The 26,310-nt window shown below is 44.5% G+C and overlaps 1 protein-coding gene across 2 annotated transcripts; it reads left to right on the top strand.

Moving 5' to 3' along the window:
* Positions 1-1,697: 1,697 nt before the first annotated feature.
* CLDN12 (claudin 12) lies at positions 1,698-18,296 on the top strand. Of its 2 annotated transcripts, XM_076331555.1 has the most exons (4): positions 1,698-1,796; positions 4,661-4,728; positions 13,430-13,465; positions 14,262-18,296. In XM_076331555.1, the coding sequence occupies exon 4, from the start codon at positions 14,284-14,286 to the stop codon at positions 15,019-15,021; it is 738 nt and encodes a 245-aa protein (XP_076187670.1). In that variant the 5' UTR covers positions 1,698-1,796; positions 4,661-4,728; positions 13,430-13,465; positions 14,262-14,283; the 3' UTR covers positions 15,022-18,296. The 2 variants fall into 2 exon arrangements, with proteins under 2 accessions (XP_076187670.1, XP_076187669.1); XM_076331554.1 differs by lacking the exon at positions 13,430-13,465.
* Positions 18,297-26,310: the final 8,014 nt, after the last annotated feature.

The raw sequence follows: 26,310 nt of genomic DNA, 5'->3' as shown, positions 1-26,310 counted from the left end.
ACTGGTTTTTTTTCCACACCTGCTGGTGCCTACTGTAGTCCTCTTGATCATATAAATCCTGATTCCAAATTCCCAGGCTTAATTTGGGAGTCCCTCCTTTTGTGGATTTGTGGGTATATGTTGCTCTTCGGTGAAGAAAATGATGACTGCTTTTCAACAGAGCTATAAATTTTCTGGGAATAGTTCATGTTCCAGTTTTTGTATTACAAGCAGGCACACTTACATTTTACTTTAAAAAAAAAAAAAAAATTAGAAGTCCTTTACTGTACAGGGTTTTTCTACTTCAAAGCTATTAAATTGATTGCAAAGCAAAAGACGACCAAATACATCAAAGGCTTCTCAGCTTGGTCTTGTTTTGTTTTGTAAGTGTACTTATCAAACCCTGCTTCTCTAAGTTTTGTTAAAGCAGTCGCTGGGAAGAAAGGTATGATTTCTCATAATCCAATTCTTTTATCATTAGTATTGGTTCTCATTCTGATTTTCCTCTGACTTTATTGTGTTTGGGGCTAACGTGTTTTCACCACAGCTGAGTGTGGGCTGTCAACAATTTTTGATACTCCATTTATTTCATAGTCGAAAATAACATTTTTTTTGTCAGACTTCTTGAACGCTGCTCTTATTCTCACACATAAATGAGGGGGAAAAAAGTTTGAAACAAGAGCCAGCTTGGCTTTATTTCAGCTGTGTATGAAGAGTTATATGAGCTTCAGTGACGAATGGATAATAAGTGCAACGCTGAGCCAATCTTAAGAGCTGTAGCTTGCAGGACTAGCACCAGCCTTTGCACTTCTTGTGGGGTTGACCCGGGCCAGCAGCTTAGCACCCAGAGGGCCGCTCACTCACCAGGACGGGGGAGAATCCAACGAGAAAATGCAAGGCAACTTGTGGGTTAAGGTTTAATAGGTGAAGGAAAGAAGAAGAGGAAAAAAAAAAACCGAGGCAAAAGCAATCACTTGCCACCTACCACCACCAGACCGACGCCCAAGCGTTCTCCCGGTGAACGCCTACTTTGGGAAGACCAAACCCCCAGTTTTTATTGCCGAGGCGATGTGGCCCGGGGTTTGGCCGGCTGTCCCCAGTCAGCAGCCAGGCCGCGGGCAGCGCCTGGCGCTGAATCCGGTGCCGGGGCCTGTGCCGAGCTCAGCCGACAGCAGCGGCGCAAAGCGCGGGGGAAACGGGTCCTCCCGAGGGGAGTTAAATAGGGAGCAAGCGGCATTGCGGTTCCTTTGGAGCCTGTAAATAAATTGCTCCCGGGACCCACCAGAAGCTCACGCAGGATTACGAAGAGTGAGTTTTGTTCGATGCCTCACAAAGCGCTGGTGAGAGTAACGGTGCCGGCTCCTCTACCTTTACAGGCGTATTTGAGGAACCTATTTTAAAGCATGGTTATCTCCAGCCGCGGGGCTGCGTGCGAATCGCAGCCCGCCTTAAAAATAGGCAAAACCCAGCGGCCGGCTCGGCCCCGCGGAAAGGCCGCGAGGGCCGGCCCCGCAGGAGCCGCCCCTCCGGGCGGACGCCGGTTCCGGCCCGGCCCCGCCCTGCCACTCGCCCCCGCGCACCGAGCACGGCCCTGCGGGGGGCGCCGCGGGGGACGCTGGGAGTTGTAGTGCGCCCGGGGGGCTGGGGGCCGGCACTGCGGCGGCGCTGGACTACAACCCCACAACCCTCCGGGCGTCCCGCGACCGGCCGCGGCCTCCCGAGAGCCTGGGAGGAGAGGAGCTGCTCCGGCGGGCGGAGGTCGGGGAGCGCGGCGGCGATGGTGCCTTTTCTGCGTGCCCCCGCGCCCTGACAGGAGGGTGAGCGGCGGGGAGAGCGGGCGTGTGACGTGGGGGTGGACGCGGCTCCGGCTCCGGCTCCGGCTCCGGCTCCGGCTCCGGCTCCGGCTCTGGCTCTGTCCCAGCGGCGCCCGCCGGGGGCTGCCCGCGGCCGCCTGGCCGTGAGGGGGCTGCCGGCCCGGCGCGCTGCCGCTGGGGGACCGTGCGCGGGGGCTGCCCGCTCGCGCTCCGCCCGCCGCCGTTAGGCACGTTAAGGGGGGGGGGGGACGACGATTTCTGCGGCCCTTCCCGGTTTACCCCTGCAAGCCTCGCTTCGCAGCGCGGCAGGCTTCGTGCGCTTCGGCCGGGAGTACGCTCCCTGCCAGCGGGTGTCGGGGGTGCCTGGCGGGTGCCGGGGGCGCGCAGGGCAGCTGCCGAGCACCTCGGGGGGGAGAGCGTGTTTTTCGCTTCGGCCTCGGCTGTGCGTCATCTGTTTTTTCCAAATCAGTCGGCAAAGCAACTACCCGTGCTACAAGTTTTTCTTGAAACTCCTAAGGCATTAGATAGGAACGTTAATTCTAATCCTTTATGTCTGGATTTAATTTTTAATAGGAGTTTTGTAGAACTTGGAACTCTGTGATTGATTTCTGGAAGAAAAAAATTGCCTGGTGGCACTGATTCTGTATCAGTTACTTCCAGTTATCTTGGGACAGGACAGGTGTTGGTCTCCTGTTTCTGGTGGTCAGTTATCCAAAATTCCTAATAATTTTTTAAACTGATAATACTGTTGTGGAAAGTTTCAGAAAGCATTTGTTTATAAATTGTACTTACTGTGATCTCCCTCCTGCAGGGCTTCACAGAACAGCGGTGGTTCCCAGACCATGGTCTTCTCAAGGCCATGCAAGGGAACAGAACTGGCTTTACTCATCACTGAATTATGTCTCTAGTAAATGCCTTCCCCCCCCCCCCCCCCTCCTTTGCTTCATCTTTTTAGCTTGTGGGCAGTTAATGATTTACCAGTTTTTAACCAGCTTCGGCCAGCATCTCTTGTTACAGCAATGTGGATCTTTAGAATAGGAGCCATGGTAAAACCTGTCCCTGAAGTGGTATTAGGACTGATTAACTTTTGTGGATCAGATGTAACAGCCTTGAGTATTACAGCTGTAAAATGCTTGGGGTGTAAGAAGCTTGAGTCTAGAATCTAAGGCAAGACGGGTTTCACTTATCCTGACCAAAGTGTGCTTGAACTGCTTCCCTTGGACAGCTAGTTCAGAAGTGGCTGAGGTCCCTAGTTGTTCAACACCACCAGTGACAGAGAATAAAATCAGATGGACTAAACAGCTAGAGGAAGAGAAAAGAAACTCAATGTCTGCAGAAATGGAGGGCTTTCTGAGTTGGCTATTGTAGAATATTCCATACCTGCTCTGTATCTGTTTATTACAACAGCTGGTGGCCACAGGTCTGCATCATTTAATGGGAGGGACTCCTGGGCTGGGCACAGCTCCTTTTCTGACAGGTTTGTTTGCCAGTACTAATTTTCTACTTAATTGTGGTTGTTACGGAGTGCTGGCTGGTATTTTGAGGCGTGAACCTGGAGTGGGATCAGTATGTTTATCTTAGCAGCAACTGAAGCCAAATGCACAGAAAGCTTGAAAATTGCTCAGAAATGTTAGCGAATAAAAACAGCTGCTCTGAGCTGTGCAGTAATAATTATTTTTTTTAGTTCCAAACTCAAAAAAAAAAAAAGCTGCTAGTTCTCCTCCAAATGCAATTGAACATGTTGACGCTGCCCTCTGCAGCCCTGCATAGTTAGTTTGCCCAAATTGCTGCATTTACCCAGAGCAGTCTTGTTTGATTAACCTGGCAGTGGAAATCCAGTGAGATGCTTGATTTCATTGTGTCTGCATTTCTGTGTCTTATATGCAATAGCATTCATATTGGAGGACTCTAGACTTGGAAATTCACTTTCTCATTTAGTGAAAAATTTGAGTTGCATGAGTGTGTGCCGTAAGGTCTCTCTCTTGCCTAGATGGTTCGATAGAAGAATTTCTTTGATGTTGCACCCCAGGAGACTGCGCATATATAAATGTTATAATATTTCGGGGTTTGATATAGGTAACTTAGAATAAATGCTATGTCCTTGTTAGTACAGTAAAGTCACCTTTAGGTTGTAGCTCTTAACAGTCATATAATGACATGCTTGTAGGTCTGACACTGTCCAGTAGAAAAGCAATTTTCCTATTACGACCTGCAGAGCTGCTCTTGGGACTCAGTGGTGTGGGTCCCAGATGCGGGTGTAAAGAGAATCCACAAAACGATCCTTTTTCTTCCTCTGGAAAAGCTGGACAGCCGTTGAAAAGGCATCACCAGTACTTCCTGCCTTTCTCCCTTTTCCTTCAAACCTTTGTGTAGAAGCCCGGAAGGAATAGAGAACCACAAGTATATAAACAGTTTAGAGTCTGTGTTTTGTTCTCTGACATTAAAAAAATCATTGCACCCCTTCCTCCCTGCTGTTTAAGCACAGCCTGGAACCTAACATCTGAAATAATCATTTTCTATGACTTTATATGGATTTTTTTGCTAGAAACATAAAATTCAGGATGTGAACATCTCTGTGTCTTGGAATACCCATAAGAAAGGTTTTGCACCCTTCTTATCTGTTGCATGAAGACAGAGATGAGTAGGTAGAAAGAGAACATGCTCTGGGGAAAAATCCTGGGGGAAGGAAAAAAAAAAAGTAGTTTGAGTTTTCTTATTTAAGTAAGAGGAAATTGTGGAAAGGTGATGGAGTTGGCCTAATGTAAACGTATCTGAGATTCCTTATTTCTGAATTACAATGTAAACACTGTTGCTGGAATTGCATGAAACAAATGTGATGTTGACTCTCTCTTTGTTCTGTTTCTTAGATCCAGTAACACCTTTTTTCCTACTGCTAAAAGTTGCTAAGGTTCCTCTTGATTTGGACACGCTGTTGGTAAGTACACTCGATCCATATTAATTAAGACAACATCTGGTTTTTTACTGTCTTAATCGGGGATCTGTACCTGAAGCTATAATTACAGCTGTAAAGCTAGCAGTATTTGCAAGATGGGACAAGTTTCCTCTGATGGGGGGGATCATGGATAACTTACCTACAAATTCACTTTCCCTTGATACCCTCTAATGGGAAAATGAACTATTTTCTATGTCTTTCCCTTCCTACCCCAAGAGAAGCACTAGGGACTCTTTCATTTTTACTTTTTCTTAAAAGCAAACAAACAAAAAAAACCCTCAAAAACCAAATACCACCACCAACCAAAAAAACCCTAAAACAACCCCAAACCAACCAACCAAACCCAAAACAACAACAAAACCCAACCAAAAAAACCACCCTTGGAACACCTACCAGGAATGGCCAGCAAAAACAAGGTATGCAGGGTGGCCTAAACACTCCTGGCAACTATAGGATGAACTAGAGACTGAAGTCTTCTGTCCACGTAACTGGTACAGCAGAGGTAATAGAAAAATACAAATTTCCCCATGCTGTCCTAAGTCTTGGCTGTGTAGTCCTTCCCATAACTGTACTTTGATAGTGTAGAAGGAAAGATGTTGTGGTTTAACCCCAGCTGGTAACTAAGCACCACGCAGCCGCTCGCTCACTCCCCCCGGTGGGATGGAGGAGAGAATTGGAAGAGTAAAAGTGAGAAAACTTGTGGGTTCATGTAAGAACAGTTTGATAATTGAAATAAAATAGAATAATAATAACAGTAATAATAGAAGAATACACAAAGCAGGTGATGCACAATGCAATTGCTTGCCACCTGCCGACTGATGCCCAGCCAGTTCCCGAGCAGCAGTCCCCGCCCCCTGGCCAATTCCCCCCAGTTTATGTACTGAGCATGACGTCACATGGTATGGAATGTCCCTTTGGCCAGTTTGGGTCAGCTGTCCTGGCTGTGCCCCCTCCCAGCTTCTTGTGCACCTCCAGCCTTCTCAGGCAGTAGAGCACGGGAAGCTGAAAAATCCTTGACTAGTGTAAGCACTACTTAGCAACAACTAAAACATCAGTGTGTTATCAACATTATTCTCATGCTAAATCCAAAACACAGCGCTGTACCAGCTACTAGGAAGAAAATTAACTCTATCCCAGCCAAAACCAGGACAATATCCATGCCTTATTCTATACTATCTATGCCATGCCCAGGTCCCACGCTTTCCAATACGTACCAATTAATCACCACCACTTTTCCTGTCTTTTGATATATATATACACAGATATCATTCCCTTAGTTTATGGGCTGTCCCTGTAAAATGTTCGTTGTGTTCATTTACCTCCATCTCATAACAGTCCTTCAGGCAGGAGAGATGGTGTGTGGTGTTGGATTGTTGTATACTGAAGCCAGTTCTGGTTCCATTATCGCTGTGCTTTGCTTGGTTTTCATCATGAAGTTCATTCTTCATTAATCTGGGTGATTCTTACTGGTGTGGTAATACCATTGATATGGCATACAGCCACTACAGAAGTGGTGATATACAATGTTATATAGCAATTAACATCATACAATTTAATTTATTGGCTATTCTCACCCAAAATCAAATCCCCTTGAGGTACGCTTTGGAATTCCCCATCCTCCCGCATCACCCACCAAGGGCACCCAGGTCCTTGAGCAAAAGCAATCCCATGGATGGGTTTGCCTCTGCCCGAGGCAGGAATAACCCAGACTGTCTTCCCTGGCGTATTTTTAATGTGCACTACAGGGACTTTATACCCACCTGCAGTACGTAAAAGTTTTGACTGGGCAGGGCCAGCTCGATTGGCAGATCCCCTCGTGTTGACTAACCAGGTGGCCTTTGCTAAATGTGTATCCCAATGTTTGAATGTCCCACCACCCATTGCTCTCAGTGTGGTCTTTAACAGTCCCTTGTATCGTTCAATTTTCCCAGAGGCTGGTGCATGATGGCGGATGTGATACGCCCACTCGATACCATGCTCTTTGGCCCAGGTGTCTATGAGGTTGTTTTGGAAATGAGTCCCGTTGTCTGACTCAATTCTTTCTGGGGTGCCATGTCACCATAGGACTTGCTTTCCAAGGCCCAGGATAGTGTTCCGGGCGGTGGCATGGGGCACGGGATATGTTTCCAGCCAACTGGTGGTTGCCTCCACCATTGTAAGCACGTGGCGCTTGCCTTGGCGGGTTTGTGGGAGTGTGATATAATCGATCTGCCAGGCCTCCCCATATTTATATTTCAACCATCGTCCTCCATACCAGAGGGGATTTAGCCGCTTGGCTTGCTTGGTTGCAGCGCATGTTTCACATTCACGGGTAACCTGCGCAATAGTGTCCATGGTCAAGTCCACCCCTCGATCATGAGCCCATCTGTATATTGCATCTCTTCCTTGATGGCCTGAGGTGTCATGGGCCCACCGAGCTATAAATAATTCACCCTTGTGTTGCCAGTCCAGATCCACCTGAGCCACTTCAATCTTAGCACCCTGACCCACCTGCTGGTTGTTTTGATGTTCTTCAGTGGCCTGACTCTTGGCTACGTGAGCATCTCTGTGATAGACTTTTACAACCAGGTTCTCCACCCGGGCAGCAATATCTTGTCACAATGCGGCAGCCCAGATGGGTTTGCCTCTGCGCTGCCAGTTGCTCCGCTTCCATTGCTGCAACCATCCCCACAGGGCATTTGCCACCATCCATGAGTCAGTATAGAGATAGAGCACTGGCCACTTTTCTCGGCCAGCAACGTCTAAAGCCAGCTGGATGGCCTTTACTTCTGCAAATTGGCTCAATTCACCTTTTCCTTCAGCAGTTTCTACAACTTGTTGCATAGGACTCCATACAGCAGCTTTCCACCTCCGATGCTTTCCCACAAGACGACAGGACCCATCAGTGAACAGGGCATATTGCTTCTCATTTTCTGGTAGTTCGTTATACATTGGGGCCTCCTCAGCACGTGTCACCTCCTCCTCTGGCGATATTCCAAAATCTTTGCCCTCTGGCCAATCCATGATCACTTCCAGGATTTCTGGGCGACTGGGGTTTCCTATTCGAGCCCGTTGTGTGATCAGTGCGACCCACTTACTCCACGTAGCATCAGTTGCATGATGTGAGTGGGGACCTTCCCTCTGAACATCCAGCCCAGCACCAGCAGTCGGGGTGCCAGGAGGAGCTGTGCTTCAGTACCAACCACTTCTGAAGGAGCTCGAACCCCTTCATGTGCTGCCAATATCTCTTTTTCAGTTGGAGTATAGCGGGCCTCGGATCCTCTGTATCCCCGACTCCAAAACCCTAGGGGTCGACCTCGAGCCTCCCCTGGTGCTTTCTGCTAGAGGCTCCAGGTAGGGCCATTCTCCCCGGCTGCGGTGTAGAGCACATTTTTTTACATCTTGTCCTGCCCGGACTGGCCCAAGGGCTACTGCAGGAACTATCTCCTGTTTAATTTGTTCAAAGGCTTGTCGTTGCTCAGGGCCCCGTTTGAAATCACTCTTCTTCTGGGTCACTTGATAGAGAGGGTTTACGATCAGACTGTAATTTGGAATATGCATTCTCCAAAAACCCACGATGCCTAAGAAAGCTTGTGTTTCCTTTTTGCTAGTTGGTGGAGACATGGCTGTTATTTTGTTGATCACATCCATTGGGATCTGACGACGTCCATCTTGCCATTTTATTCCTAAAAATTGGATCTCCTGTGCAGGTCCCTTGACCTTACTTTGTTTTATGGCAAAACCGGCCTTCAGCAGGATTTGGACTATTTCCTTCCCTTTTTCAAAAACTTCTCCTGCTGTGTTGCCCCACACGATGATGTCATCAATGTATTGCAGGTGTTGCGGAGCCTCACCCTGTTCCAGTGCAGTCTGGATCAGTCCATGGCAAATGGTGGGGCTGCGTTTCCACCCCTGGGGCAGTCGATTCCAGGTCTACTGGACACCCCTCCAAGTGAAAGCAAATTGTGGCCTGCACTCTGCTGCCAAAGGGATTGAGAAAAACGCATTAGCGGTATCAGTTGTGGCATACCACTTGGCTGCCTTTGACTCCAGTTCATATCGAAGTTCTAGCATGTCCAGCACAGCAGCACTCAGTGGTGGCGTGACTTCATTCGGGCCACGATACCCTACTGTTCGTCTCCGCTCTCCATTAGACTTTCACACTGGCCATATGGGACTGTTAAAGGGTGAGTGAATCTTGCAGAGCCAAGGAGTGATCAGCAGTTGACAAATCAGCTTATGGATGGGAATCAGGGAGTCTCGGTTGGTGCAATATTGCCGCCAGTGCACCGTTGTGGTGGTGATCAGCACCTGTTGTTCTTCGACCCTCAGCAACCCCACAACAGAAGGGTCCTCCAAGAGCCCGGGTAAGGTGGGCAGCTGTTTAATTTCCTCCGTCTCCAAGGCAGCTATACCAAAAGCCCACCGGTACCCTTCTGGGTCCTTGAAATATCCTCTCCTGAGGCAGTCTGTGCCAAGGATGCACGGAGTCTCTGGGCCAGTCACAATGGGGTGCTTCTGCCACCCATTCCCAGTTAGGCTCAGTTCGGCCTCCAATAGAGTTAGCTGTTGGGATCCCCCCGTCACCCCAGAAATACAGATGGGTTCTGCCCCTTTATAGCTTGATGCCATTAGGGTACACTGTGCACCGGTGTCTACTAGAGCCTTATACTCCTGTGGTTCCGATGTGCCAGGCCATCGAATCCACACAGTCCAGTAAACCCAGTTGTCCCTTTCCTCCACCTGGCTGGAGGCAGGGCCCCTCTAGTTCTGGTCATAGTATTCATTACTCACTTCTCGTAAATACGAGTCGGAAGTCTCTTCATTAAGATCAGAAGTAAGATCAGCCCTTCTGCTCTTCCTGGGGAACTGCCCACTGGAAACTGGAGCAGCAATTTTCCTGGAAGAACCCCCTTTTGTGATTGTTTTTCCTTGCAACTCACGTACCCATGCCTCTAGGGTCGAGGTAGATTTTCCATCCCACTACTTCATGTCTTCTCCGTGGTCACACAGATAAAGCCACAGGGTGGCCTGTGGTGTGTACCCACTATATCCTCTCTCTTGAGCAGAGGAACGCTTACTCCAAACAGCTGAGATACTAGTCCGTACACGTGGGGAGTAGGACCTATCCAGCCAATTCATCCACCGTTGGTTCCTCTCCATCTTTCCAGGTCATTACTGCCAATGAGTTGGCATATGACAATGGTCCGCTCCATACAAAGTTCCGCCACATGGGTCAGTGCACTGGACTTCATCTGGATCTTTGGATAACTGCTCGTTGTCTAGGTTATCATAAATCACCTCCAGCATGGCTAATTCCCTCAGGTACTGGATACCTCTCTCCATGGTGGTCCACTTGCCTGGCTGACATATAACATCTTCCTTGAAGGGATACCTTTCCTTCATGCCTGACAGGAGTCGCCTCTGGAGGCTGAGGGCTTGTGCCCATTTACCAATCGCTTTGTCAACGCCCCCTTCCCTAGAAAGGGACCCCAGCTGCTTGACTTCCCTACCCTCCAATTCCAGGCTACTGGCCCCATTATCCCAGCATCGGAGCAGCCAGGTGATAATGTGCTTGCCTGAATGACAGCTGAAATCTTTTCGTATGTCTCGCAGCTCACTCAGGGACAGGGATCGGGTGGTTACTGCCTTTTTTATGAGTTCTGCCTCTTCCTCCTCCTGTTCTCGTGATGGCCCTGCTTTGGAGTAGTCTGTCTCGTCCACTTCTTCCCTTAGTAGGGGAAGAGTTTCTTCCCTTACTAAACGAGCTGACTTTTGCTTCCAACATTTCTTCTTGTGTATAGGAGTGACTGATACTGGCATGGGTTGGCTCTCTGGTTCAGCTGCAGTGCCTGCCACTGGGGTTGGAGTAGCCACAGTGCCCATCGCCAGGGCTGGAGTAACTGCAGTGCCTGTCGTGGGGGTTGGAGTAACCGCATTGCCTGCCACCGGGGTTGGTGTGGCCGCAATGCCTGTCACCAGGGTTGGAGTAGCCACAGTGCCTGTCACCTTGTCATCAGATCCAGAGACCTTCTCTTCCCCTTGAGGGTACTGAATAGTGTTGAACAGGGCTCGGTAGGCATGGGCCAGGCCCCAGCACATTGCAGTGATTTGTGTCTCTCTGCGGTTGCCAGGGTGGCAACATACTTTTTCCAAATACTTTACCAGTTTTTCAGGATTCTACACTTGTTCAGGGGTGAAGTTCCAAAACACTGGAGGTGCCCACTGTCCTAGGTTCTTGCCCATGCTATCCCACACACCTTGCCATGCATAACTATCCAGCCTCAGGGCAGAACTCTGGGTGGTATTCTTAAATAGTTTTTTAACCTTAAACAAGACCTGAAACACATTCAGGAGACATAGCAGTAGGAACATGCTAATTTGAACATCCCAAGGTTATTCAAAATTCTCAAGAGCTTTTGTAACTAGCCTGGAGGAAAAGGGGAAGGTGAAGAAGCGGGGAAGGTGTCCCCCTTTTCTCCCCCATAAATTGGATCTCCGAGGAGAAAAGGTAAAGAGTGTTAATTATTAATACTTTCCGAGAGATGGTTCCCGAAGTACGGAGATGATGGCAATGCTGAGTACAAATACCAGGTTAGTCTCAGGACCAGTAATTCTATCACATCATAAGCCAGTGTTACACAGTACAGCAAAACGATAACCTTGACCCAGCCCCCAGAGGTGATAAACAGCACGACAGGGACCATACACAGCAAGTGAGGTGTTATGTAACACAACTCTGAGAACAAGCACAACTCTGAGAGCAAATAAATCAACATTGTGACCAGCGACTATTAACCTAATAATGAATGCTTATAACAAATTTGCCTTAATGTGGTCTGATCAGATCCATCGTCATCTCAACCCGTCAAGTCCCACGTTGGGCGCCAAAAAGGACTGTTGTGGTTTAACCCCAGCTGGTGACTTAGCACCATGCAGCCGCTTGCTCACTACCCCCTGGTGGGATGGGGGAGAGAATCAGAAGAGTAAAAGTCGGAAAACTTGTGGGTTGATGTAAGAACAGTTTGATAATTGAAATAAAATATAATAATAATAACAACAGTAATAATAGAAGAATACACAAAGCAGGTGATGCACAATGCAATTGCTCGCCACCTGCCGACTGATGCCCAGCCAGTTCCCGAGCAGCGGCCCCCCCAGCCAGTTCCCCCCAGTTTATGTACTGAGTGTGACGTCACATGGTATGGAATACCCTTTTGGCCAGTTTGGGTCAGCTGTCCTGGCTGTGCCCCCTCCCAGCTTCTTGTGCATCTCCAGTCTTCTCAGGTGGTAGAGCATGGGAAGCTGAGAAGTCCTTGACTAGTGTAAGCATTACCTAGCAACAACTAAAACATCGGTGTGTTATCAACATTATTCTCACACTAAATCCAACACACAGCACTGTACCAGCTACTAGGAAGAGAATTAACTCTATCCCAGCTGAAACCAGGACAAAAGAAAATACACCATTTTTTTTCTTCCACTCTCTTGTATTAGAGAATATGGGTGAACCTCACATCACTTTTTGCCCACCCTGCATTAACTCTGCCCAGATTTTCATCATCTGCTATTGCAAATTAATTTGCAGAAACAGTGGGTTTCTGGAAACAGTCACTCTTGTGCTTATTCCAGCTGCTTCTGTTAGAGCTCTGTCTTGGAGTATGCCCTGCCTGCATAGAAGTTTTATATAGACAAAGGCAAGCTCTTTATGGAAGAGCAGAAGTATCAAGCTTGAGGAGAGCAAGATTTGATGCTATATTAGGTTTATCCCTCGAGCTTATTTGTTATAGTTCCATTTCTTTGCAAGTTGGTTGTGTTGACCTTACTGAAGCTGAGGTTAAGCATAATATTAAATCAAATATGATGGAAATAAGTCTTGGGTCCCCCTACCCAGGGGGTATCCTGTTAATGACCTGCTTATCTGAAAAGGTTACTGCCATGAGAACAGGAGCTTGCCCACTCTCAGCCATTCTTAGCAAAAATATAATGCCATCTTATTGATGAATAAGGTGCATTTTTAGCATAAATATGGTTGTCATTATTTCTTTTCAGCAGTGCATCTTTAAAAGAGTATGATCAGCACTTAAATGGTACCCACATACCATTGCAATCCTTCAGGGTTAAGTGGCATAAAAAGTAAATAAATGTCTGATGCTTTCTTATGGAACAAATTGGGCTTTATTTATTTGTCTATAAATCAATAAAATGCTGGCTAGCTGTATAGCTTGTTAATGCTTGTAGTCTACTTCCAGTATACATGGAAATTCCTTATCTGAAAAGTTCCCTGGGCATTTGATGTTTGCAGGTGTAGAACGATAGCAAGGGATCAGATCCAATTTCCTCTTTGGTTGCAACCATGTCTGTAACCTTTCTGAGATACAGATAGTCAGTTATTCGTATATGCATTAGGTAGAACTTCTAGTACCTAAAGAATTGTTTTGTGACTTCAGACAAATAAGCACAATGCAGTATAATGATTTGGAAGAAATTTCAGTAGGAGTTTATGACTGAATGGTGCTCAGTGAGAATTTTCAAAGTATCTGCTCATTTTTAGGTACTATGATTTTTAGTGTCCTGCTTCAAGTACACTCTGGGGTGGATGCTCAGTGCCTGTTATGTATTAGGCTTCTTTAAAGTATCTCAAGCACCCAGAGAAGGGATTACTCAAATTGAGTCTTTTTTTTGTTTTGTTTTGTTTTTAAAGACCCATCATTGAGACTGTTTCCCAGGACCTCTGCAGGTAAGAGGCTATGCTAGGTATGCAGACAGTGGTTATATTGAAAAGGAAGCAGTATTCTTTAACGCTTGCTCTGAAGAGGAACATGTGAAAGCTGAAAAGCCATCTGCTTTCTGGAATTGTTCATGTGCTTGGACAGCTGGCTTTGAAATGCAGAAGTAGTGTGGAAGAACTGTTAATTGCTTTTGAAAAAATCATAGTAAATTACTCAACAGAGCCTTCTCTACTAGCTTGCAGCTCTCATCAACAATTTGGCCCATGAAAAATGTGGATAACTGCCTACATATGCATTCCTTGTCCAGTCTAACTATGTTGGTTTTAAGCAATTCCCTTTTACTCACACGGCAGTATGGTAGGACCAAACGTGCACTCTGACACTACATCTGGGCTAAAGAGAGGGAGCTGCCAGCGGAGGAGAGGTGAACTTAAATCACGCTCACTCGGTGATTCACCTTCTCCACCTGGACTCTGTAAAAGTCCATGCAGTGACACAAGGTGAAAGGCTGTGTAGAATTGCATGTTCAAGTGCTCCTTTTTGATCTTGAACACAGTGAATTTAGCAGTCTGTCAGCTGAGCAATCGTAACAGTCTGTGAAATAATCTGAGGTTTCATTAAAGTGTGAACTTGGTAGAGTTACCTCTGCATAAATGTGTAAGGCAAAGGAGGTGCCAGAGAGTTACTGGCTACCAGCTGCCGTACAAGTTTATTAACCTGGCACAAGTCAGCTCTAGTCACTCCTGTGTCCATAAACGTTCACCTACTGATTTTTATTTTTTTAATTTTTCTTTTTAATTGCAGGAAACAACTTCTGTGGGCAAGAATGGGCTGCCGGGATGTTCATGCAGCAACAGTACTGGCCTTCCTCAGTGGAACAGCCTCAGTAGCTGGACTCCTTGCAGCAGTTCTGCTTCCAAACTGGAGGCAAATGAGACTGTACACATTCAACAAGAATGAGAGGAATGTGACCGTTTACACTGGACTCTGGATTAAGTGCGCTCGCTTTGATGGGAGCAGAGACTGTGTGATATATGACCCACAGTGGTACACTGCTGTCGATCAACTGGATTTGCGTGTTCTTCAGTTTGCCCTTCCACTGAGTATGTTAACTGCTGTCTCAGCTCTGTTTCTCTGCTTGATTGGCATGTGTAACACAGCCTTTGTATCAAGCGTGCCAAACATCAAATTGGCCAAATGCCTTGTAAACAGTGCAGGCTGCCATCTCGTGGCTGGCCTCTTGTTCCTGCTTGCGTGTGCCATTTGTCTCACTCCGTCAATCTGGGTCATTTTTTATAACAATTATCTGAACAGAAAATATGAGCCTGTCTTTAGTTTTGACATCTCTGTATTTATTGCCATTGCCAGCGCTGGCGGTCTGTTTTTCACTTCCGTTCTGCTGTTTCTGTGGTACTGCGCATGTAAAAGCCTACCTTCTCCTTTTTGGCAGCCCCTCTATTCCCATGCCCCGAGCATGCACAGCTATGCCTCTCAGCCGTATTCTGCACGCTCTCGCCTCTCTGCCATAGAAATTGACATTCCTGTTGTGACACATGCATCTTAAGAAGACAAAGTCTTGGAAGACAAGTTCTTGTGCTCATTCAAACCCTGAAAATTGCAGGCTTGACTCTCTGCTGCCTTGCACTGAGCATAATAATTTGTAAGGTTGAGTTTCCCAAGGTGCAAAGCAATGGAGACCCGAGTTCAGCAAGTCCGTTGCTGTTCTCATCTGTTACTTTCTGACCAACGTTTTGTTGTTTTTTTTTTTAACTCTGAGCTCAGTACAGACAAAATTGCTGCTAATGCTGGGACAGTACACTAACAATAGTATCCGTTCATCCTTCTGCTTACTGAGATCAAAGCAGGTTTGAACCTCTGCTATTTGATAAGCTATTATTTGATTCTGATCTCATTGTAAGAGCTACATAGGTGGACCCTTGCACCCATGCATTATCCAAATGCAGGCAGTGGAAATGCGGGCAGGGGGTTCACTGAGTTTCTTGTTCAGCTAGACTTACATATTTTAAGATGTAATGTCTGAAAAGGGTATCTGGCAGACTAATTCAGATCTGTAGCACTGTTCTTTGTTTTCCCCTGCACACACAAAAAGCTACCCGCTTACGAACTTCTGCAATAGAATTAGTGTCAAATTACCCTTTATTTTCAAAGTAGCTATCAGAAGAAATAAAACTGATTTAACTAATAATGTTCTTCTGTACTGTAATAGCATTTTGTGGATTACTGGAGGCTAGAAACTTTTTTGTGAATTTTATTTCTAGTCTGTTTTTTAATAAGTTAGCAAATTCACTAGATCTATTTTGTGATTAAAACAAAAACCACTTGTATTTAAAAATTCTGTTTAGAAGCTTGAATATTGTATTTGAAGGCCATCTTAAAGATGGATTTTCAAGTAGGCTTTAAAGTATTATTCAGTTCTGGAGAGAAGTGTCATTCGCTGCAAAATGGATTGGGAAAACCATGAGGAATTCTGAAGGCTATGAAAGATTCTTTTGGAACACTGTACACAAGCTATAACACATCTCTCTAGGAAGGGGATTTTAACCCTGGGGAAAGATTTTTAAATCTAGATTTATTTTTTTTTTCAATGTATATACAAGTAACAATGAGCTTGTGTATTTTTCAGAGTTGATCTCTATGGTTGTTGGACTTTTCATGCTGTAGCTTATTTAATTACTGGTGAAGACTTACTGAACAAGACTTCAGCCTTGTTCTTCAACACCTTTCAAGTTGAGCTATTTTAAAATCCAGTTATTTCCTATGTTGCCACCTCACAACTGGAGAAAGTTTCCCATTCCTATTTTCTGTAAGATGAGGTTTTGAATAACTTGTGAGCTTCACCTTGTAGCTCTACAAGGATGAGGAGGGATTATAAATTCCCAACCTGGGGTGTCTTTAAATCATTTTTTTCCTTCTAAAATGCAGAGCAGGTCAGCCCTAAGGATCAAAGCTTTTCAATATGGGCTTTGAAATTACTTGGAAATTTGATGACAGTGAGTTGAAGAGTGTTATAATTAAGGCAAGTATCTGATTTGCTCTGATTTTGGCAAATTGTGATCTTGTGTTTAAGATGTCATTCCAGTAAGGAAAGTTATTTTGATTGGTGGCATTCTGGAGTTTAGCAGATATTTGTATTTCATTAATCCCAGAACAAGTTTGCTAAAAAATCAAATAGAGTTCTTTAATTCCAGTTCTGTAAACTCATCCGAGGTCTTGGAAGTTAGTTCGTTCCCTTTTTCCATGCATTAGAAATAGGAACAAATGCTGTGCCGGGCAAATCTTGTTCTGTTACAATCTGTGCAATAACAGTATATTAAGAGGAATCATTGTGTTTTGACTGGTAGACCTTGGACTTCAGTGGACTGACCGAGGAGGCTGATCTCTGTCATAAATTCCCAGCACAGTCAGTAAGGTGACAGGCCTTTCAGAGTGCCTGATTAAATTGCAGTCTAAGGAATTAACAGTGTAGATGATAAAGAATATTTAAGGAGATAGGCCTCTAAAGTTACATGAATTTAATACCCTTAGGTTTACAAGGTATGATGTTAGATGAAGTATCTTTTTTTTTCTTTTAATGAGATCATGACTTGTATGGGATTAGAACACGTATAATGACATGCAAGCCAGCTTTTTTTTCTTCAAAATTGAACTTTGCTTTACCGTCACTCTGGTTGTCCAACCTTAGATACTGTTGCTGTTTCAGCTGCCCATATCCTTACATACCTTTGTCAGGTCAAAGCAAAGGGACAACTGGTTTGTGATTTCACATCAGCTTGCTTCCCCATCACTCCCAGTGTCTTTTCTTCTTTGTGCCTTGCTTAAGTTATGAGTTGGCCAGTAAATGTTGGTTTACAGTCAGCGTCTGGTATGCTTTTTGAGCCTGAATTTACAAAGCATTTTGATCATTTGGGAGGGATGATGAATACATCTCTCGGTGACTTTAAAAGGAGCTGAATCTCCAGTATCTCCAGAGCAAGAAAGGCAGCCTGGCAAACTGATGTTTCTGTAGAGAGTAAATGCAGCCAGTGTTTTGTTCTGTACACTTTAAATAGCAGATGTCTCTGACAGCTCTTTTGTATTCTGACTTTGATTTTTATGCACTAAACTTTCAATCAGTATTTGCTGCTGCCTAAGCTGATAACTTGTTGCTTTGAAAATTGTGTCTTTCCAAAAGTCTGAGGTGGGTCTGAGTTACGAAAAGCGGGAATTCAAAAGTTAGTGGATTCCAGCGTAGGTTTCAGTTACGGTCATCTTTATCAAAAAGACTGTTGCATCATGTTGTATCACCAAAGCACGGCTGGGTTTCTTTCAACAGTGCTGTTAATGTGAGTTTCTGCTGGATCCTAAGTGAAATTAACTGGAAGTGCTGTGCTGTATTTCTCCTTCTTTACAGAAAGAGGTGGCTGACCTGTGACACTTGAGCCGAGTGCCACTCCAGCATTTCTCTTGCTAAGGTTACCATCGTGCCCAGCGGCAGGGCCGGGGAGTGACAGGCCTCCCTGGATTTGGAGAGAAGAACGCATGTATCCTGCATGTATCTCTGCCAGGGAACAGCCGCTGTGGAGCGGTTAGCACCCCTGCCTCTGACCAGCTGCTCCTTCCTGGGCACGTTGCTGTGTACAGGACAGGCACTCTGGGCCTTGAACACAGGAAGATTTTAATTTGTGGCTCATGCAGTCAAAGGTTGGGTGCTCTGGGATTACGGGAATCTGTATTTTTTTCAAGTAATTCCTGTCCAACTTCTTACATTGTGTTTAATTACAGTGTTGGTTCTTTTTATGTGAAACAAGATATGTATTTTTAATAAAACATTCTCATACAGATGCAGTTTATTTTGATTAATTTTGTGGAAAACAGTAACTGCTAGAATATGACAGACTTTACCTGTCTTGATATTTGTCATGGTTTAACCTCAGCCGGCAACTGAGCACCACACAGCCGCTCGCTCACTCCCCCCTGCCCCGGTGGGATGGGGGAGAGAATCAGAATAGTAAAAGTGAGAAAACTCGTGGGTTGAGATAAAGACAGTTTAATAATTGAAATAAGATAAAATAGTAATAATAATAGTAATAATAATAATAATAATACACAAAGCAAGTGATGCACAGTGCAATTGTTCACCACCCGCCGACCGATGCCCAGCCAGTCCCTGAGCAGCGGCCCCCCCGGCCAGCTTTCCCCAGTTTATGTACTGAGCATGACGCCACATGGTATGGAATGTCCCTTTGGCCAGTTTGGCTGTGCCCCCTCCTGGCTTCTTGTGCCCCTCCAGCCTTCTCAGTCGGTAGAGCATGGGAAGCTGAAAAGTCCTTGACTAGTGTAAGCATTACCTGGCAACAACTAAAACATGGGTGTGTTATCAACATTGTTCTCACCCTAAATCCAAAACACAGCATTGTACCAGCTACTAGGAAGGAAATTAACTCTGTCCCTGCCGAAACCAGGACAATACTGATCGCCAGACTGTTTCAGATGCCTTAACAGGCTTAAAATGTGGTGTATACTGCATTTTAACTCCTTAATTTTATAGGACTCCTGCTTTAAACAAAACAAAACCAAAAAACCCAAACCCAACCCTTCTGCCACCTTCTGAAATCTTGACTGTTATTTATAATTTCCCTTTATTTTTATTGTAAGCTAATCCTAAGAAGTTCTAGGATTCTTTTTCCCTTTAAAAGGAGGAGAGTGATTTCCCCTAATCTGGAGGTTTCCCTTTCTCTGCCTGTGGCCAGGGTGCGGGCTGGGGGCCAGGATCTGCTTCAGTCCCGCAGCAGACCCAAAGTATCAGTGTGACATGGAAAAGAGTGCAGTCCTCACCCTGCGCCCAAACCCTGCCTCTTTCCCTGTGTCGGTTCTGCCGCTCGCTCAGCCATCGCTTAACCAGCGCGACTTGCTAACCCAGCTGAAATCTTCCATGATGGGTTAGTTTTTTCCTAGACTGGTAAGATTTGCATTGTGTTAGTGTCACACAAGAAAGGCGGTGGTGGCATTAGCCATCCTCCTGCCCTCTCCCCTCTGCTGTGCCGGCTGTGCTGTCAGCTGGAGAATATGCTACCGCCTCACATGCAAAAGTCATTTGGGCATCCCAGGGACTTGTGACAGTCCGGAACACGGTAATGGTTAGTGATGCTTCGTTTCTGTTGTGTGCTGCTCCTGGCAACTACAGCTCAGCAGCGTTATGGCGACTCAGTACTGAGCCTTTGCCCGTTGTTACAGGGCAAACAAATACAAACCCTTTGAGCATTAGAAATGCTGATGCCATAGTGCCAGTTCATAAAACAACCTGGATTATTTATGCAGAATATAATGAGACTTGCTGGTAATTCCTCTGTAGATTTCTAGTATTCTAAACTGGCATTCTAGTAAGTTGGGTTTTTATCTGTTTGGGGAAGTAATATTTATATGAGAACAATTCTCATGGAGCATGCACAGTATAAAGTAATTGTTGCCAGCCCTACAACTCACTTGAGGGGTGGAAAAATGATTTTATATTCTCACTTCTGTGGGTTCATTTCCTCCTTTGCTGTCACTTTCAGACAGGCCTTCTGTCTCTGAGAGCTGGTATAAACCTAGGGGCTAGTTGGGTGTTGACATAAATACGGGGATGCAGAGAACTCAATTTCTCCCAAAACATGGGAGTGCCTCATTTTTTTCATATTAAAATTCCTAAAAAACTACCCCACATATTTGTGCTCATTGAAAACAAATCTCTTGGCGGATTTTCCCCTGTTTTATTTCACAGGAATTGAGTTCACATATGTGGTTCAGCAGGTATGTAGTTACCTATCCCTTCGTGTATCTACTGAGCAGGCAGGTAACACGCCTTAGAAGCAGCATAAGGTTTTTTGTACGTTTTTTGTTCCACTGCTGCATCAGCATTCGTCGAGCTGGACACACAGAGGCCTCATCGAAGGGTAAGAGGGTGGTTTCTGATTTCAAAACTGCTTTTTATCTATGTTCCAAACAGTCAATTTGCTCATTCAGGTATTAGGCTGCTGGGGACGGGGGCTTTGTCTTTTGGGTGTAGCAGCTGCAAGGAGATGTAAAGGCTGAGCACAGGGCAGTAGAAAATGTGGTGAGCTGGAGGGTATGAGTGGTTAAGGCTGTTTTGAGGAGAGAGACCAGAAAGGTGGACTTCAAGAGCAGGGTGGCTGTCCCAGTTTCTGTTCTAACAAAGAGAAAAATATGTAATTAAAGCTCTAAGTATTTGAATAAGCTTCACTCGGCACCAAAGACTCCCAGAATATGATAAGCAAACTTTGCAAACACAGCATACGAGTACTGCCCAAGCAGTATGTGTCCTTGAGAACCACAGATGTTGACCCAAGTGCTGAGCACCACTTCCTAGCTACATGCCATGCCAGAAGCTGCTGTGTAGCCACCACTGCCAAGGGTGGCATTTTAGCACCAAAGCTTGGCACTCTCCAGTCTCTCTGTAGTCTCACCACTTGGTATTACAGCACTTCCACCAGTTAGAGGGTCTGTAACCATTGACACTGCACTAGTTTTCTTCCCAAAGCCGCAGCGTATTCATAAACAAATATGTAAGATCATTTACAAATTCACATTGGAGTTTAAATAAATACTAGCAGCTACGTCAAAAATAAGTTAAGTGTTTCCTAAAACAGGTCCTGGATGTATCTTAACTTACTGCAGACACTTTCTGACCCACTATTCAAAAGGCTTCAGCATGTGATTTTTTGATGAGCTTAAGCAGATGTAAATATTGTCTGCTACTAGAAGATGAAATCCCATCTTCTTGCTCCTTTTGCCATTTATCTTCTTCTCTGCTTATTTAGTTTTCAGCCACCCAGGCAGCTAATCTGGTCTGCCTTCTGGTCACGAGCTCTACTGCCAACACAAAGGAGGCAGTGGGAATACATGAGTGGAAGTAGAAGGGCAAGGTAGCAGCCTTAGGTTGATTCTTCATGAAGCCTTACTTTGAGACCTTTGTTTTCTCACTTAATGAGCAATTTACATGAGAAAGACTGTGTTAATTTGAAATTTTTTTAAGGTGGGTTGTGTTTATTAATTGTAGACGTTGTTGAAAAATGCTGCATTTCAAGAAAAACATTGAACACTTATTAGCAAGGCAAAAAATCATGTTTCAAAACATTTCAAAGTTTGTTCCCCTTTCTTTCATTTCATTCTAATTGACTTAGAAAAAGAAGGTATGGCAAGGAAAAAAGGTAATGAAGCATAAAAAAGAGTTGACTTTTTAATTGAATTTGAAGATTACACTGCTTTAAACTACATATGAAAGAAATCTCAACTGATAATTATATTAGTAAGGAAAAGAGCTAATTTTTTAATAGATGAATGGTGCCAAATATTAAGATACTTGCATTAGTTTATAGGTTAGATCCAAATGGTTTAGTGTTATCTCTGTTTGAAGACTCAGCATCATGGATGACTATTATTGCACTGTTTTGACTCTCTAATCAAGTCAGCAACAATAAAATGCTCAGGTTCTTTCTGCTGCTGTGATAAGGTGTTCTATAGACAGGTTGAATTTCCTGGCAAAACTATCACCTCAGGAAGCAGCTGACAAGGAATTACGTTCTCACAAAATAGGCTCAGTGGGAGGGCATTTTTTTTACAGTACAGCTGCAGATAAATCAGACTGCACAAATTTGGCTGCCTTTTGTGGCTGCCTATTCTGCTTGATTCAATTATACATCTCCCAGAGAAGGCCTTGAGAATACAAGCCCAGTCATCAAAAAAAAAAAATCACCTTTCTGTTCTTTCTTAGACTTGTGGGGCAGGCACCTTCAGATCTGACCTGCCATCTGCAACTCTGACCAAATGCTGTTGTGCTCCGCAACTGCAGAGGTGAGGACATTTCCCTTGCAAGTAATTGGGAGGGCCAGCCTAACGACTGGGAAAGAGCTGGCTCTGCAAGCTTGGTGGCACATAGGCAGCCTCAACACATGAGGTTTCTGGCATGGCGGCTTAGGAAATACTGAGGTGCCAGTGGGGCTTTCGGCAGTTCTTTTGTCAGCTGCCGCTGGCTTACAGAGTTCATCATTCATTATGGTACATCAGTTCCAGTTAGTTTGCATGTACACTTTCAAACGCCATGTGGCTGCACCTTAATGAACCAAGGAGTTATAAGTACCACTAATCTTAGCGGCTGATGCCTATATGCCTCACTTGAGAAGTCATCTGAGAGCTGTAATTCTCTCAGGCTCTCAGCACTAATCTGCTTAGAGCTCCTGTAGGAGATGTTGAACACTGAGCAGAAAATAATTTGCTTGGACTAGATTTCACTTACTCACGGTAAGATTCAAACACATCACAGAGACTTTTTGGTTTAAAACACAGGAAAAGAACTCAAAAAGGTCTTATTAGGTAGATAACATGAAAGCAACATAATTTGATGAAATATGCCTCTGAGCTGCTTGTGCATGCATACTGAAGTATAAAAAACCCTGCAGCTTTTGAGTTTGACAGTCAGCTAAGTAAATTACCGTTTCTTGAGAAGAAAGGTTGCCTTTGACAGTTTCTGTCCCTAGAAAATTGTCCTTTTCTTCTAAGACCCTTTCTATGCATCATAGCTGTCTTTGTTTCATGGGCAGCCCCATTCCTGAAAGAATTCCAGGTTCTTCTCCCTGCTTTCCTAGCCTGGGCAAGTCAGTTCTCTGGGTCCAGATTTCCACAGCAGCCCTCCAGTAGGCATCTTTTACAAGACAATGTCTCAGGTGACATCTCCTTTTTTTTGCAGGGCACCAGAGATGGCATGAGGGTCTGTAGAAGCTTCTGTACGGTCTACCATAGATAGCACAGCCTATGACTGGATTTGCTTGAATACTATTGTAAATTAGCAAACTAAAATTGATCATGCTTCCTGGGTTGGTCCTGGAAATTATTTTTTCTCACAGCTTTTTTTACAATGTTTTACATTTCTTTTTTTTATTGATAATCCTCTACTGTAGCAATTTAACACATTTTCTTTGGTTTATTTCTGTGCCCAGCTGTCACATCTTTCTCCTAACAGGAATAAACACAAGTTCCTAGAGGCTGAAAGCTATTCATTTGTTTTCTTGAGCTCTTAAACTTTCCTGTATGGCTTGAAGTGTTTATTATATTTCCCAAAAATATTGTCTGTGTCTAACCACCATGCGTTTCGTGTCTCTTGCTGGATAAGTGCATAACTGTGACTGAACATAAGAAGGGAGAATGTAGCAGAAGGCAGGACTTCCTTTTGGCACAGGCATAGAGGAAAACACCAGAAATTTGGACATCAGGTTTGAACTGAAAATCCCCATTCAGTATATGACCCAGCAGTAAACAAACCTGTTTAGAAAGAAATGGTCTGTAATCAAAACAAGGATTTGATCAGGGTTGTTTTGAAAATGTATGGTGTGTAAAGGCAGACATTTGTAAACTCCCGAATTCTCCACATCACGGATCCATACCACAAGCAAGGAGATTTGGGCAGGATGTTATGTCCACTGGAACACTTGCAATGCTACTACTTTCTGAAACAGTAGTTCTCTGCTTTGGATAATACAGGTGAGTCTATATTGTGAAACTTAGTAAGACAGTAATCAACACTAACTTCTCTGTATCTTAACTTCTTTGAAGGAGCAAGATATAAGTAATTGCTACAGTCAGGGTTCCAGGTTAAGTAATTCTGGGATGTGTGCTGGAATGATACATTCCTATTTTTAAATATGGGAATTTTATATTGCATATGAAAGAAGAATAGAAAGGATTCCTTTTCTGCAATGGTGTAGAACTGGTACTGCACAAAACTTCTGGAAAATAACTAGATACAGATACAATTTCTTCTTAATTAGCCTGAATTAAGGCAGTGGAGAGGGGAAGATAGACCAAAGCTACAGCAGGATGTTTTGGTATTAGGATTCTTGAATTACTTCAGTTGATTCAAGGAACAAATTATATTAGCACTTTATATTGAAAATAATCAGGACAGACATATGTGAGAGATCAGTACTACAGTCTTTTCAAAGCTATATAGCATTCTGAACCAAATCTGAGTCTGCAGCAGGGGGAAGAAAAGCTGAAGTGCTGACAAGCCAGGAAATAGACAGTATCAAGAAAAAGATCTGGTGTCCAACTGAAACAGTATGTTAACTCATATGATATAGATTGTGAAATGCCAAGAGAAAGTCTGGTCCCCTCACAGTTTAGAAAATGGACTAAATAAGACCAGCTGTGTGGGTAAATACTCTCCCATACTTTGGCATTAAATTCTTAGCTGATCTTTACCAGTTTTAACAAAAGAAATCTTTCAGAAGTTAGATAAGGCCTGGGAAATAGCAGCCAAGGGATATTTTCTGTCAGTTTGTTAAGCCAATAGCTTCAATCAAGTGGAGTTATTAATTGCTGGAATGCAACAGGACCCTTTTTTTGTTGGGCTGTTCCATTTTGTGACTCTCCTGTTTACCCTACCCCAATTGACTGTAGCTCTACAATGTCTCTCTTGCCCCAGCTATGACTGAGGAGATTTAATGAGGCAAAGCCAATGACAAATACAAAACATGTGATTAAGTCTCATTACATTAATTCATTCTGGGGGAAAAAAGCAGAATCTTGAAAACAGATTTCTCTAGAGTGCAACAGCAATTTTAAACAGCAGAAAGCAAAACAGCGTGATCCATGTGGCATTATAGCCATGTTCCCAGGGAAAGCCTGTGCCCAGTTAAACCACAAGACAGAAGGCAACCCACAGGAAGTCATGAGTTGCCTATCTTATTTCACAGCTGGATGAATGCTGTTCCGCACGGTTTTCAATTACAGAGGTGCTGTGGCAAGAGCTGTGGAATTTAAGTTTTATGAGACATACAGATGAAAGTCAAGTCGTCCTTTAGTCATAATTGTGGTGTAGCTGGGTCTTAGGGATGTCCCTGTGTGCACACTCAGTGCGCTAAACTCATTAACTCCCTGGGTGTCCAGGAACTCCTCAGCTAGTCCCTGCACAGAAGAGACATTCAACTGAGCAAAGACAAGGTGACAGACCCAGCTCCTCACCACCTCCACAACAAAGGATTTGACTAACTCTTGCAGGAGATTTTCAGGTGGGGATTTCAGACAGTCCTGAGGATTCCTCCCAGGCAACTCCTGCTGTGCCAAGACAAATTTCCATGCCTAAATGTGTCATTTAACATCCTGGGTGGAGAATCTGGCCCTTCCAGAGACTCCTGGTGGTTCCTGCTGCAGAACTGACCAGATTGCATGCAGATGAGATGCTTGTAAACAGTCTGTGGAAACCGTTCCTGTAGATGCAGAAATGGTCACACAGGACAGTCTTTTTGTACGTAGTTAATACAGTAAGATGTTTTAGTTTAAAATAATCTATAGCAATGGATAATGCATGTGCTGAAGTAGTCGTGCAAGATAAGGGACCAGCTGCAATGTGAGAACTGAGCAGAGAAGCGGTTAGGGGAGTCTTGTCTGATCCAGTGACTCAGGTCACCACCCAGACTGCAACCAACCGACCTGTTTGGGAGATCTGAACAATACCCTATGCCAAGCTTCCAATCATTATTTTTCTTAAACAAATACTCTGTCCATTTTTTGTGCGACACTGCTCAGCCAAAAAACAAATCAGCCCTTCCATCCAAGAAACGCTGCATTTAACAATTAGTCTTTGTCTAGATAAGTCCAATGGTTTTCAAAATAAATTAGTTAGCCCTGCTAGAAGTGATCAGTTCAGTACATGTTATATTAGAAAATTCATTGCTCTCCCTTGTTTGAAATATTAGAAAGGACTAAATGTTAACAGCTGTTCATGCATTGACAGATTTTACTGAAATACAAGTTTTGAAGCACTTGGCTTGTCATTTTGGTCACAGTAGTATTACAATAA

This window comes from Aptenodytes patagonicus, chromosome 2, assembly GCF_965638725.1.
Source record: "Aptenodytes patagonicus chromosome 2, bAptPat1.pri.cur, whole genome shotgun sequence".
Classification (NCBI taxonomy): Eukaryota; Metazoa; Chordata; class Aves; order Sphenisciformes; family Spheniscidae; genus Aptenodytes; species Aptenodytes patagonicus.
This window is presented reverse-complemented; position numbering and strand designations above follow the sequence as displayed.